The 14,847-nt window shown below is 43.8% G+C and overlaps 1 protein-coding gene across 2 annotated transcripts in view; it reads right to left on the reverse strand.

The window, feature by feature from the left end:
• Positions 1-14,644, reverse strand: part of GOSR1 (golgi SNAP receptor complex member 1) — a 34,135-nt gene extending 19,491 nt beyond the window's left edge. The window contains exons 1-6 of one of the 2 annotated variants that reach the window (XM_083806469.1): positions 14,538-14,644; positions 14,288-14,396; positions 12,284-12,371; positions 11,975-12,082; positions 10,315-10,406; positions 9,835-9,909 (exon numbers count right to left, since the gene is read on the reverse strand). In XM_083806469.1, coding sequence (XP_083662595.1) covers positions 9,835-9,909; positions 10,315-10,406; positions 11,975-12,082; positions 12,284-12,371; positions 14,288-14,396; positions 14,538-14,568 — 503 coding nt within the window. In that variant the 5' untranslated portion in view covers positions 14,569-14,644. Of the gene's footprint in view, positions 1-9,834; positions 9,910-10,314; positions 10,407-11,974; positions 12,083-12,283; positions 12,372-14,281; positions 14,397-14,537 lie in introns of both variants that reach the window. The other variant, XM_083806468.1, reaches the window with a different exon arrangement.
• Positions 14,645-14,847: the final 203 nt, after the last annotated feature.

Below are 14,847 nucleotides of genomic sequence, written 5' to 3' on the forward strand. Positions count from 1 at the left end.
ACACACCTTCTCTGCAGCTAACACCTGCAATCATGTCTACACATGGACTGCAACTAATAAAAAGATTATTTTTTCTAACTCTGCTTAAAGAACGATTTAAGGGATGCAAGCGAAAATCAGGGGAAGCCCTCCCTTTAGGGTGGAGTTGCGAGTTGCTTGAACCCAGGGATCCACCTTCACACACAGGTTGTTTCTCCTGGATATCCAAATGGTCTGCGTCTCCACTGAGCTCCGTGGACTTGCCTGCGAACTATCAACAGAGCAAATAAATGTTTCTGCAAAAAGAGGAGTTAGCCAAGAAAGCTCTTTGGCACACAGAGAGACTTCTGGGGAGAGCGCCTGATGTTTGAGCTTCCCAGGAGGGCGAGTAACAGCAATACTTCTTCCTTTAAAGCAGATCTATAAGGAAGTAAGAGGCTTCTCGATAATCTGCAGCATACAGTTCACCCAAAGTTAAAAACCTAAAATGACAACAGCTCCCACCAGCTCAATGAGGCGCAGCAGCTGGCTGCCTATTTGTAAGCTTAAAACCAATGCCAGGATGGCACCAACGGCCACGTAACGAAGTTTCTAGAGGCTCTCTGTTCACGGTTGTGAAAGTTCCTGGACAGACTGACCCTCCCGTGTAATTGCTCCGTATTACCCATAGGAACAAAGTTAAATGAAAGGAGAGGGGCAGGCCTTACTGTAAGTCATTATCAGTAACCACAACTGTCAGAACGGTTCCAGTAACTTACTAATGGACTATATCGGCATTTCCTCACATTTTACATGCTGCATGCAGAACTAGCATCCAGCAGCAGTGCTGCGTGCATTATTTCCTCTGGTTTAAAAGATATAATTTAGATTATACCTTTAAGCAAGGGGAAAAAACTCAAAACCCAGCAACACCTGTGAGCGCACACAAGAACAGTTTTCCATGCACAACACTGATCTGACAGAAGAAAAGATGATCTCTACCAAGATAACCTGTCAGTACTGGTTTGTCGTGCACACAGAGAAGAGGTAGATACACGAATTACAAGAAACACAAGCTGCTTATAATCTGTAATATAACAAAAAAAGCTGCACCACTTTCCTAGCTCTTTTTTGTCTCAAGCTAGACAAAGCTAGAAAAATACTCACATGTTCTTAAGGGAGAGAAGAGAACACAAAGGAGAACATCTTCCAGAAGAGCCCCACCATGTAAACCTTTGCATTTAGTATCTTAATGTCTTTCTAAGTTCCAGTGAAGGCAGCACAGAAATGAAGAGAGTTATCCATGAGATGACAACCCAGTTTTATTTTAGTACAAAGCCCTAAAATACGCATTGGTTTTCTGCTTCCTAACTTTGCATTCCACCTGCTGTGGCTTTGATGTTTTTTTGGTAGGTGTAGAAAGCTGTAAGGCTTTCATCTAGGGCTCGGCCAAAGTACCTGCTGCTAGAAGTACCTACCTGTTCGTTATGCTTCAGAAAATGATTCTTAGAATTGTATAGTTAACAGCATACTGAACATCTGTGGTTTAAAATTTAAAGTGCATGCTACACTTAACCCATCTGAGGTCTAAATTTAAGATGCATTTCATTAATCTATCAACGGTTTTCTTCCAACCTAATTTCACTGCTTGCCTTTTTATTTAAGACTGAACAGGATGCATTCTTCCAGGAGTGAGTGTACTCAGTACAAACAAGTCTCTCACGCGACAGCAAAGCACTCTGCATCCTTCACTTGACAGCAAAACAAGGACCTTGAAAGGTTCTAAGTAGTATTGTCTTATCGGGGTAAGACAGGCATACTTTGATGGGTTTGTATCTAGTTCTGCTCACCAGTATGGATTTAAGATAAAGTATCCTCAGAAGATGGGAGCTGATGCTTCGTACCAAGCCACTAGTAAAGCAACACGCTGGGACATCTGCATATCCTGTCAAACAGCAGCTGAGAATGAAGAGAACTTCATTCTGATGCATTACTACAGAGGTTCAAATTCAATAAAATCAAGAGTGACATTAATACAGTAACATGATAACTTCCAGGTTCCACTTCAAGAATCCTAATGACCAAAGCACAGCCAGCTCTGTTAAGTATCTACCTCTAATAACTCACACAAGAGGTGTACGCCTCAGGAATATTTCCAAATATCCAAACCAACATTTCTTCTGGCCTAATATATGCATTCCTAAGGAGGAGAGAAGACCGTAATCACAATGGCAGAAAAAGATGTCCATCTTGAAGCCACCAGATTTTCCTGAAGACGCTTGTTTCATAAATCATTTCTGCAGGGAATTTCTGCATTATGAATGCTTTCTGTAACAATAGAAGTATCTGGCATATACTTGTCTTCATTTTAAAGTGTTTTTCAACTCATAACTGGGGATTTTAACATGTTCTTTAGCTAGAAAATTATTTATGCTATACGCATTACTGTTGTGACTATATGTGAAAAAACATACAGCACTTACTGAGAATAACTAGAGCACTGTAATCATTGGTGGCAGCTCCTCTGAAATATGAACTGATTTAATCATTTTAGATAAGCTACACAAAAGAAATTCTCTCCAACTCCACAATTGTTGATTCTGTTCAAACAAGGCACCTACTTTTCAGAATCAACCCATGCAAGATGCATTTCAGTACTTGTCAAAGTCCTAATTTCAATACCGACCTTGGATGGGAAAGCTGCCCTAGTTAAGAAATGGTGTTTAAAGGAAAGCTAAAAGCAAATAAAACATGCATCACTGCCTTGTTTATTTCTGAAACAAGCAACTAGCTTCAGAAGCACACACAGGGCTCTGAAGTTTGAAGTGTGGTTTTATACCCCTCTCCCCCTCCCCAAATCGAGGGCACGATGTTGTTTCTAAAGTGAAGCCCAGAAGCAAGAATCTGAGCAGAGCTTTAGTCTCCCACTACCCTTTGTTCGTGATGTATTCAGGTAATATTCCATATCTGCGTTGTGAAGGTCTGTCCTTTAGTTTCTGCAGACACCTGTGAAGACCTAGGATAGTTTTCAGGCTCTTTCCTGGGGTACATGGAAATTCATGCAAAAGCTTTTGCATTTTATACAGGTGAAAAACAAAAAATGGGTTTTGAGGCTCTCAGTGCTAACATCTGTTTGCATCCTTTGTTACCTGCATAATTCAATTTAACAGCTCGTTTAACTCGGTACTGGAATCCATAAAGGAAGTCCCCAAATTGGGTTTTGTGCATGTGGTGTTTTCTCCTTATAACAGTATCACAACAGCCACAAGTGTCAGGGAATTTATTGATGACAGAATTTATAAAGCAATCTAACTATAAGGAAAGCTTGCAAATAAACCTCATGAGACTAATATAATCTTTGTTTTAGTGTTTCTTGTTTATTTGCTTGTTTTCTGAAGTCCTAAATATAGCAAGAGAAGATGAAAAACACTATAAGCTTTTAGTCTAATGAAGCTCAAACTATTTTTTAAAGGGAAAACCTCTTTTAAATCCCGATGTGCTAGGCTGATTTTCATATTCTTTTATAAAATTATTTATAAATAGTAATGACACCCAGGAGAGCATCTTCCTTCATTGCCTGCAGCCTTTGAGCCTCCCCAAATTCTCATTAAACCACTTCAATGACTTGCTCATGCAGTCATATTACGCTCACACAATAAGCAATAAAGTGTCTTTGTTGCAGGAGACATGAACTGCCTCCCTCATTGAGAAATATTTACTATTAAAATGAGAAAATAGATAATTTGTGCTCAGTTTGGCTTTGTGGATAAGCATCATGTGAGATGCACGAGTCCTGTATTCAGTCTGGGGCTGTTACCCAGGAAGGCGATCCAGCTGCTCATGAAGTGGCCCTGTGTCACCCTGCCATAAATTTCCAAGAGACAGAGGTTCTGCCAGCAGGCTGGGAAATAAAACCCATTCGGCCCCATGCAGAAACCAGGCTAAGGGAAGGAATCACTGATGCGTAACTGCGATTGAGAAAATTGCAGCACTAGGAGACAGCAGAAAGGGAAAACAGAATGGGATTTTGAAAGAGAAACACAATAGCAGTTGTTGTGCATCTTTAAGTAAGCTCTTGTGATACCACAAAAGGTCCTTTGCTCAAATCCCTTCCTTGAAGACCATTTTATTTGTGCTGCCTCTCAGACAGCACGTACGCCCCTACCCAAGAAGTCAGCGTGGCGGGGATGCACAGCTCCGTTTCGGTGAGTCAGGCGGCAGCAGGGTGATTACCGCAGTCGCCCCGACTGCCTTGCAGAGGCACTAGCACTTACTTTTACAGCAATTGTTTCCCAACTTTCCTTATTCCAGAAACAAAGAAAAGGCGGCAGTGCTACTTAATTGCATTCGGGAAAACGGTGACACAGCTCTGCTAGAGCTCTGGCTGTTCATCACCAGCAGAGAAACATTTTAACCTAGATTCCTCCCTCTCCTCTCCCCTTGTACCTTCCAGTTGGGTGGACAGAGCACTGCAGCCTTCTGTAACTATCGCACAGCAAGCACGCAGCCAAATCGCACCTTTCTCAGGGCTTCCTGGCAAGCAGTCCAAGCCGAGCTCACAGTATGGATTGTCCTTTCGTAGCAGATCTATTTTGTTTCTTTCATAGCTGCTATAAAGCGAGGAGAGTTATTAATTATAAAGCGCTGCTTCAGGTAAAATCTGTATTAAGAGGACGGAGCAACAAGAACACCACATTCTGCTTTGACATGAAGAAAAAATAAGTTTTTCCCGAAGATGCAAGTTGAGCAATTAAGAAAACCCTTACTGGGCCTGAGCGAAGCGGAGCTCAGCAGTTCTGGGGCTGCAGAGCCGGCAGGCAGCAGGCACCCGGCACAGAGGTTCATCGTGCTCCTCCCACCCCGCTGCTTCCCCAACCACCTCAGGAAGGCAAAAGGAATTGGCAAAATAGGTGTTTTACCCCACAGTCTCTCTCTCCAGGAGAAGACGAAGGAGATGCAGTGGAGAACTGCGTCAGCTGGAGCAGCAGCTGCCCAGGCACCCGCGTGTCCCCCCTGCCACCGGAGGCGAGGCTCCGATGTCACAGAAGGGGTGACAACAGCAGCTTCTAACCCAGCTCGGAAGGGCCCCTGAAGCAACCTGAGCAGCAGAAGTACAGTGAATGGGAATCGTGTGCCGGCGTGAGGAGCAGAGCGGAATAAAAAAAATAAAAGGAAATTAAGTCAAGGTAGAAAACTGGCAGTTTGTTCCACGGCGTGCTTATAACCAAAACCCTTGTAAGGTGCCTCAGCATCTCAGTAAGCTGGCTTCTTTGTGCCAATCAGTACTGAAGTGACCATTTGTGAGCAACATCGATATTAATAGAGAAAAATGGTCACAAAGTCACTCCCTCTATTAAGATCTGGGCTGTATTAGGAATAAAGTTTGAAAGCGGTTTCCCGGTGATTATTCTCTACTGAATGCAGCCATCTCTGTGCAAACAACAACAGGAAATTTGATAGAGTTCTGTGGAAAAATGAAATGCAATGGTAGTAACAGTAATATTCAGTACTTCAGAGTGCTTCACACACATGAAGTGATGCACGAACATTAATTTACCCTAAACACCTCCCTGAGCCAGGTATGTATTATTTATAGCACCATTACACAACTGCTGCACATTCCCCTATTTCTTCTGCTCACTTCCCTCCTTCCTCTTTTCCCTTTCCCTTGCAGAATACCTCCCTCTTCGATCTGTTTGCTCTCCTCCCACTCCGCCTCAAAGTTTCTCACCCACCTACGTGGGCACCCCTGCCCTTTGTGCTCGCAGCGCTGCAGGTTACAGGACTCACACGGCTGCTTTATGTCCTCGGCTGGTCTGAAGGCTGTGCAGGTGCCCCTCGTCTCACCACACCGCTTACGGGCTCCACACTAAGCTGAAAAAATCCTTACTGGATAGACCGATGGTCTGCAGAGCAGTGCACACCAGGAACACAGAGTCATCTGGCGACTAAAATCAGCTCACGGCATCTGCACCAGCACGGGCACCACCAGCACTTCTCTCGGGAAAGGACAAACGCCTGGTTCTTGAGAACTGGAGCTGAGCGGCAAAGCTACAGTGACAGAACAAATCCTGCAGTGACAGAACAAATCCACTACAGCAAAAGCTGATGACCACTAAGTGCTTTGTCCAGTTGTACAAAGAACTCATCATGGACAATAAAATCTGCAATTTCTACCAAAATCTTGGAAACCTCCAGCACTTTTTACACCAATTCACCGGTGCCATCACCTGAAATGACACCAATCACAAACAACGCAAGTACCGACGTGGGGGAAGACATTTCACTCACACACACACACAATATTGCAAATTTAATCAAAAGCATTAGTTCTTTATTTGCTGACTTAGGCTATAGCTCATCAATTTCTGCAGAACTTCTCAGGGCAAACACTGAGCTGAGAGGACTCCTTCCTCTGAGGCAGCACTTTTCAGAGCAGTTCACAAACTGCAAAGCCAGATCTATTAATCAAAATTCCCGATTCCTTTAGATGGAAAAGGGTATTACAAGAAAAAGAATTACTTGTTTACTTCCCCGGCTAAAAGCGCACGAAGACATTCACTGAACTGCGCAATGCTGAGGGAACAAATATTCAGAAATCAACTGCAGCCATTGCTCTGCTAGATTTGGTATCTCTTTAAACATCTGACGTGCCAAAAGACCTGAGGTATTAGGCAAAAATATTAACAGGGCATTGATATGTGACAAGAACTGTCTTCTTGCCTCTTTTTCATTAACAGGTATTACACTTTTTATTAAAAAAAAAAGTAGGCATTCGTGGTTCTCTCTCCAGAGGTAGCAGAACTACCCCTGCACTGCCTGCACAGAAATAAAAGCTGCAAAGCGAGAGACTCGGAGACTTCGCCTCTCTCACCCACAGACAATAAAATTCCCAACAAATCTGCCTTCCTAACGAAACTCAGAATCGTAAAACAGGCTGAGCCAGCAGCGAAGCCCTCGGTTGAAGAGAAGCACAGGGACGCGGCGTGCTTCCTGCCAGCCTCCCAGGACGGGGGGCAGCAGCGCAGAGCCCCCCGGCTCGCCCCAGCCCAGGAGCTGCCCGGCAGCGCCGTGCTCCTGCTGCCCTCGAGCACAGCCCGCTCGTGCCAGCGGCGCTGACGCAGCAGCCGGCCTCACCCAGGGGATGCGAATCCAGATGGATGCTCGAACCCGCTTGTGGGTGGCAGAGGCATACCAAGGGCTTGCACAGCGCTGCGGCAATTCCCTGGGTGCTCGATATGTGCCTGATCCCTTTACTCATCGAATTCTGGTACTTGCATTTTATTTATTAAACACAATTATCTACGTACATAAAAATAAGGCAGCTTCTCCTTCATTCTTGGTATTTCCGGAAGAGAGGATGTTCAAAATGGGGCGGAAATATAAAAAGGCAGACGTAGGTAAAAGCAGAGACCCAGCTTCTCCCCCAAGACCCTCCCAGAGAAAAGCTTTCTGGCTCCCCTCCCTTCACTCCCGGGTAAGATACCACCACAAACAGCACCGCCACAACTGCCAGCATGCTTTTCAAAGAGCACCCACAGAAAATGACGCCAAGAAAAACTCCAGTTTACGCTCGTCCTGTCTCCTGTGGTGGCGCACAAGGAAAAAGGCAGACAGACGAGGCTGGTACTCCACGCTGGGCTAACAGCTCCTCCACTCCCCATTAGCAGATCACGGAATAAATATGTAACAGGGCACAGCACTTCATATCATGAATTAAGCAGGGTCACAACCAGTGAACACTCCAGTGCTCGGTACGAATCCATCGCTCCCGCGGCATTATTTCATTACTTTGCAGCACATAATGACACACTCGCACAGGGCGCGTTCCCACCTCCAAGCTCTTTTCAGAGGTTTCACAACTTCACTGAAAATACGTATTAATTCTTACCGTTGTGCCTTTGTGACCATTTATATACATCACCTAGCTCTGTCAATTAGTCCAGCACCATGATTTACTGCACTGCAAATGCCTGACATTTCGAAACTCATACAAGGCTTGTCAGCTTACCCTAGGAGCACGCCTGGTATAATTTGCCAGCTCCCGGTTACTTCTTGGGACCTTTTCCTAGCTTTTACAGTCTTTTGGCATTCATAGCTCACTAACTCTTTCTCTGAAAAAAAAAAATATGTTGAATCCCTTTAATAATTTCCTCTGTCAGCATCTGTTTCTGAGCTTACACAGATTCTCAATTGAAAAGTTTTAAACACCTTGTAGGCTTTGATTTCTCACCCTGGTTGTCTTCTACCCCAGATTTCTTCACACCCCTTAGTTATCTCCAACATGCAGTGCTGTTCCATGATTAGTTTTGTGCCTGTTTCCTAAAGATCCTCAGCTTGCATTCATTTCTTGTTTTCTTTTTCTCAATGTTGTGTGTTTTTTTGAAGTCTTGACATTTTCAAATTGTCACCTAGAATATGATTTAACTGTTTCTAAAACAGCCTATTTTTCATGCATTTTTATCCTAAAAACATACTGGAGACTGTTTAAAGAGATCAAAGTAACCAATGCTTCAAAGAGTGCTATCCTCAATTTCTAAAAACATCTGCCAGATAATGTTTACAAAATGTTTTAAACTTTCCTCTTTTCAAAACAGTGCACTCAGAGGAACGTGGGCTTTTTAGAAGTATGTAACTGCAGAAATATTTAATTTGTAGCTTTACAAAAAATACTAAACGTAAAAAAAAGAATTTACTACCCCTCAAAAAAAATAAATCACATCTAGAAATAATCCAGTTTACTTTGAAGAATCTATGTCAGTTAACCTAAGTACAACATTTCAGATAACATTGATCTCCAAAACACTAAGCTTCTGTTTGTTTGTTTTCCTGATCATCCACGTCTAATAACAAATTCAACCTAACCAAAGTCGTAATTCAAGCTTTAAATTAATTTATCTCAAAGTTCTACAGATATTAAGAAATCTGAGGATGGTAGTGGTAAGCCATAATCTTAAGTTTTGGGTTTTAATTTCCTGTAAAAGCTTTTTGTGCAGTTCCGACTGGAAAATAAAGTTCTTTAATAAAGCACATTTGAAAAAGCCACAGGTAATTCTTGTTTATAATGAAAGCCTGCCCTCTTGTGTAAAGTTGGAGTTTAGCATGACTAGAGTCAAGAACAGAGACATGAAGATCGGTGCTACTCCTCGAGTATACACCCCGATGGTACAGAAAACAAACCTTCCAGCACTCTCTGTGTGCTGCTTTTGCTGTGTGGGGAATGGACAAACAAGCTACTCATAATCTAATGCTATCTGCAGCAAGAATAAAAAGAAAGCACTTTCTGCTTTGCTTTTTATCTTGGCCAATAAGATAGAGTCAATTTCAAAATATTTAAATGTGTGACTGATTCTGGAATTAGTCCCTTCCATAACCTTTGGTACACATTCAGTACAAACTAAAAACCAAAAGGTTCTTCGCTACCTAACACTGACAAATAAAGCGGAAGAAAGGGGAAGAAAGGGGACAACAGCTAACTCACCATGACTTTCACTTTTGTTTAACCCTTATCCCAGTTAGTATACTGTAAAGGCATCTACCTTCTTACGAAGAGAGGAGGCCAAGTGACTTGGGAAAGCCCACAGAAGACAACAGAAGTCAGAGTGCTGACAAGATCCTAAAGCTGAAGTCACCGAAAACCACCATGACTACTACCAACTATAGACATCTTACAGTAAGCATGAGCAACAAACGTTTATCCAGCTGTGTAAGTAGCAGCACTGTCGCAGAATACACAGTGCAAGGCATTCATCAGCGGCATTTTCTAGAAAAGGACAGAGTTTTCATCCACACTTTGGATTAAGTAGGTTTTATCCCCCAGAAAAGTTAGGTACCTCCAATGTAAGTAAATGTGCAAGTTAAACAAGTAACACCTACTTTCGAAGGTGCTCGTGTTCCTTCAGGAATAGTTCTGTTCTTCTGTTATTCACACCAGAGCCACTTTTATACGATCTACATGAAAAAAATAAAAATTGGAAGACATTTTCTCCAGAGGCTTTTCAGTAGATATTATTAACCGACTCGCATGCATATCATGCTTTGTTACTCTGAAATGACCAAACAGGAAAGCTCCAGTCATGCTAAGACATTTTTGAAGTGATTCTGCATAGCTTAATAGTTTTACTTTAAAAAAAATGAATTCCTTTTCAAAGTTAAAACACACAAACAAAAAAAAACATATTGGAATCTCATCACAAACTTCATAAGAGTTGTGAATTCAAATACTTTTTTTTTTTTTGCTTTGTTCAGAGCACAGATGATTAACCTAAGCCAAGTAATCTCCTCCTACAGGGAAGTACCGCCTTCTCCCTCCCAGTGCAGGCCCACGCCATTGCTGGAACACACGCTACAACTTACTCAATATCTTTTCGTACTGATCCCAATAGATTTTCCCTTTCTCGTATCGCCAAAAAGTTCGCTTTGGTTTTGTGGAATTCATGAGTGTAATCCTGTAATAAAACAATTAGTCCAAAATTAGGGTCCCAGGATCACGTTAACAAAACAGGATTCTCAAGTAAGATCCAACCATCTTTTAAAATATTAGCTATTCTCTAACAAGAAGCGTAAGAGAACTTTATTAAATTAACATCAAAACTGCTTGGAAATTAATACAAAGTACTTTTAAAACTCCCTTTCAGCTGCTGTATTTTGGTAGCTACAGCTACCGAAGATCCACTGTTAAGTCCTTCTCCCAATTTCACACATCTTCACCTTTCTGCTGAATTATCAATTTGTGCTGGAATTTCCCATTACTGGTTGAATCCAAAACAACAGTAAAACCTACTGATTTGGTGTGGTGAGGATGCTCCTGGGTTTATGTAGTTAAGCTCCACTGAATGAGAAAAAAATTTCCTGAACAGTGAAAACAAAGATCTTCAAGTTGCAATTGTACAATTCAAAACATTTCAGGCAGTTTGAAAACCAATCCAATTGGTAACCGGCGTCCAGTACAACACCAAAATCATTGTTAACATTCAGCACTAGTTTTCATATAAATACTGTAGCTTTTACAAAACACTGCTTTTTTTTTTTTTAATATTTTGTATTGTACTGATACCAAAGGGAAATTAAACTGTATATGGCTGCAGAGAACATGCAAAGAACAGGCATTTTTAATGTTACTATGCCATGAAAACATCACCAGTCTGAAACATGGCTCATTTAAACAGATTAGTAGCCTTAGCCATCACGTTTCCTTCAACTCCCTTTATCAGTTCGGATGGTTTTACAATCATATTTTCCCATCCTAAAAGTTGGAAGAAGCAACAGCCCAGTTTACATAGAACATCCACGTGATGTGTTGCAAAAACAAGTTGTATTCATTAACAGACTGCAAAACATCCCAAATACTCTTCACCACGACCAGACAGCAGCTAAAAGAGAGACCTGCACAGACTCAGTTCTACAATCAGTAGAAACTTCCAAATGAGATTAACTTCCATATTCAAGATTTTCAACTGCCTTTTTTTTTTTTTTTTCTTTTTCTTTTCCTCCCACCAAGCAGCCTCCTCGGGGCGGCTTTTCCTTTATCAGAGATTGCTGGTGGCAGTTAATTTTAGGTAACTAAACGCTAAAAAAAGCCCTGCATCTCAAAGCAACACAGCTTCATTATAATATTTTTATTTTATAAAGAAATCCAGCAGGAAGTAATGCTATGAATGCACAGATAACTGGAAAAACAATCATACACACAGTGCGCTTATTGTTGAAATAAATATTTACACTCATTTGAAGAAGTTTGTTTCTAAAAACATTTTCAGATGCTGTGCTTGCAACACATTTGAAGAAACTTTTATGTCAATAAATCAGACTTTTTGCTTGTTGCAGGTTAGGCACAATAAATACAGTATTCACAGAGACTCCTCCCAGCCAGTTGGCATCTGGAATGTGTCTGAGCATACGTACACAGTACATCCATACTGAGATAAAACAAACAAGCACGCTGTGATACCAGCACTGCTAATAACCGTTTCAACAAAGCAACAGAATAGAAGCAAGAAGGACAGGTGTTTGTTACCTGTAATATGTCTCTGTGACGCTGTAACGTATGCATTAGTGCAGCATTCAGGGATGGGACTCCTGCGCTGTTTGTGTATTCTGCCATTTTGTCATTTATTCCAGTAAGCTAGAAGGGAGAAAAAAAAAAGGCTTATTCTTGCAAGAAAGTTACAATGCATCAGATGAAGGAACTCCCCCTAACAACAGATGCACACTTTCAGAAACATTTCTCTATCACCCACTCTAGTACTTCGTAAACACGCATCACAGAAACCTGTACTGTAATACTTCTGAGGTGCCAAAGTAAAAATACAATAACCTGAGTTACCTTTCCCAGAAGCTGCTCAATCTCCACAGCCATGGTCTCAAACATTCTGTCCTGGCTTGACCCATTTAAGAGAGGAGTGGTGTCAGAGCTAAGGGGGGAAAAAAAAAGAGCAGTTACTGAAATGTCCATCTTGCATCACCTGGGGAAAATGTAACCTCCCCTTGAAAGATACTTCTGACACCGAACACTCGTCTACTACCAACCAGCACATGTTTAGTACCAACGCCCTTCCATCCCCAACTTTTAAGCTCAAGTTATTTTCTTATATTTTGGCACTAAGGAGCACTGTACTATGGGTATGTTACACCAGCTACAGAAATACACTTTAGTTACAGTGCTAGGACAACCCACTGACCTGTTATGCAGACAAACGTTCTACACAGCAATGCGCACCACCCGAATTATCGCCATTTGTTTCATACAGCTCACCTTCCCTAGATTTTTTTAAGATTAACTAAAAACACAATGCAAAATCACACCTAAGCAAGAGAACAGCAGTACGCCCCTTAGCATGCCAACCTGCAGACATACGACAGCTAACGCCTTTCAGAAACCGCTCTTTGTTCTGATTATCCATGGTAACTAGAGTAAGAGAGTAAAGTTTTGCAGAGGATGGCAAAATAAGTACAACAATTAGTTTACACAGCAAGTAATGTATGAGCTTTTTTTTAAATAAATAAAAAAAAAAAGAGACTAGGACTCTTGACTCAAGAGTAATGTGATCATTCTTGCGTTGCTCTCAGGCTTCCAGAACCGGAAATTCAGGGGAAGATTAAAAAAATTATTCAACCCTCCAGAAGCTTTATACCCAACCCACCAAGGTATCTGAGCTCTGAGAGCAAGAAATGCTCTCACACTTCAAACGAATGGGACCAGATTTGCTAAAGAAAGTAATGTTTACTCGAAAAGACAAAGAGCACATAAGGCTGCAGGTCTGTACCTTTCAAGATATAACCTACAGCACTGAGAAGGATGAATGTGGAGTTAAGAAGAAAAAAAAATCAACACACATACAGGCAGCAGTCACTCATAACTGATACATGATGTCGAGATCCACAATTAATAAGCAAAGAACAGCATTTTTAAAGACTGTGCACAGGGACAGAGGAGCTGATAATTACTGCTGTGGGACTGCAAAAAGGCCTCAAGGCTGCTGTTAAGCTGGAAAGAGTCGAAAAGTTTTATTATGCTAACTCTCCAGTGAAACATAAATCTATGTAATGCAAGCAGAAATTATTCTGTTGTATGCACACATACGCACGTACCTAGTCTATATATATATTAATCTATACGTAGCTTTCACTAAGGCTACTTACCTTAGGAGAAAATCAGAAAGTAACAGCCACCCCTCCAGAGGGGAGGGCAACAAACTGCCCGCTTCCATTCCCTATTCTCCATCCTCCCTGCGGCAGCGACAGCAGCTCAGTGCCCGGTTCCTTCACCTCTGAAGCAGGGATTAGGAGCACCACAGCAGCCCACCGGGGCCGTGTAAGGCTAACCTGCCAGAGCCCGAAGCACTTACTGAAGCCTCAGAACCTCTGCTAACTCCATGCGAGTAAAACTGGAAAGCGAGCTGGCGCAGCCAGCTGGGCCGTGCGTTAAGGAAGCCGACCAACCCCTCACACAGCTTCCCCGCAGTTACAAACCGAGGTCTGAACGCAGCTGCCCCTGGGGACACCGCGCTCTGCTGCAGAGCACGCACCTGTGTGACCTAGGTGCCAACATCCCCTGGTAGCGCACGGAGATGAGAATGACAGAATTATCAGGGTTGGGAAAGAGCTCCAGGATCACCTGGTCCACCCAGCCCCCTACCACCACCATCACCCACTAACCCCCATCCCCAAGCACCACATCCAACCTTCCCCTGAAGCCCCAGGGCCGGTGACTCCCCCACCTCAAGCGCTGCAACGAGCTTAAGAAACCGAGCGTAAAAACCTGAGGTGGCGGTGGGGACCGGAACCAAGCGAAAAATTAAATCGTAAAGAAACGTGTTAGTACCTATACCTGTCGCGCCGCCCGTCCCGGCCGCCGCTGTAGCTGGTGCAGAGCTTGCTGAAGGAGACCAGCTTCAGGTCCAGCTCGTTCTCCAGCTGCCTCGCCTGCTTCCGCAGATCTGCGGGGGGAGAGGTCACAGCCCCGCACGGCGCCCCACGGGGAGCCCCGGACCCCCGCGGGACGTGAGGGGGAAAGAACCGGGGACCGCGGCCGAGCCCCCCCCCCCCCCCCGGCCCCGCCGCCCGCGGCCCCCACTCGCCTTCCCAGTAGTTGCTGCTCCCCGCCGCCATCTTTGTTGTCCGACGTCAGCCGCGGCCCGCCGAGACGGCCGGCACAGAGCGGCGGGGCGAGGCGGGGCGAGGCGGGAGGGCCGCCCGCTGCAGCGCCCCCCCGAGGCCGCCGGCCTCCGCCCGGGCCTCGCAGCCTCCTCCCGGCCCCAGCCCCCGACCTCCGGCCCCGTCAGGCCCCAGCCCCTGACCCCCGTCAGGCCCCAGCCTCTCCCCCAGCCCCCTGCCCTGTCCCCCAAGCCCCAGCTTCTTCTCCCCCCCCCCCCCCCCTTCACGGTCGTT

The sequence above is a fragment of the Anser anser genome (assembly GCF_964211835.1).
Source record: "Anser anser genome assembly, chromosome: 20".
NCBI lineage: Eukaryota > Metazoa > Chordata > Aves > Anseriformes > Anatidae > Anser > Anser anser.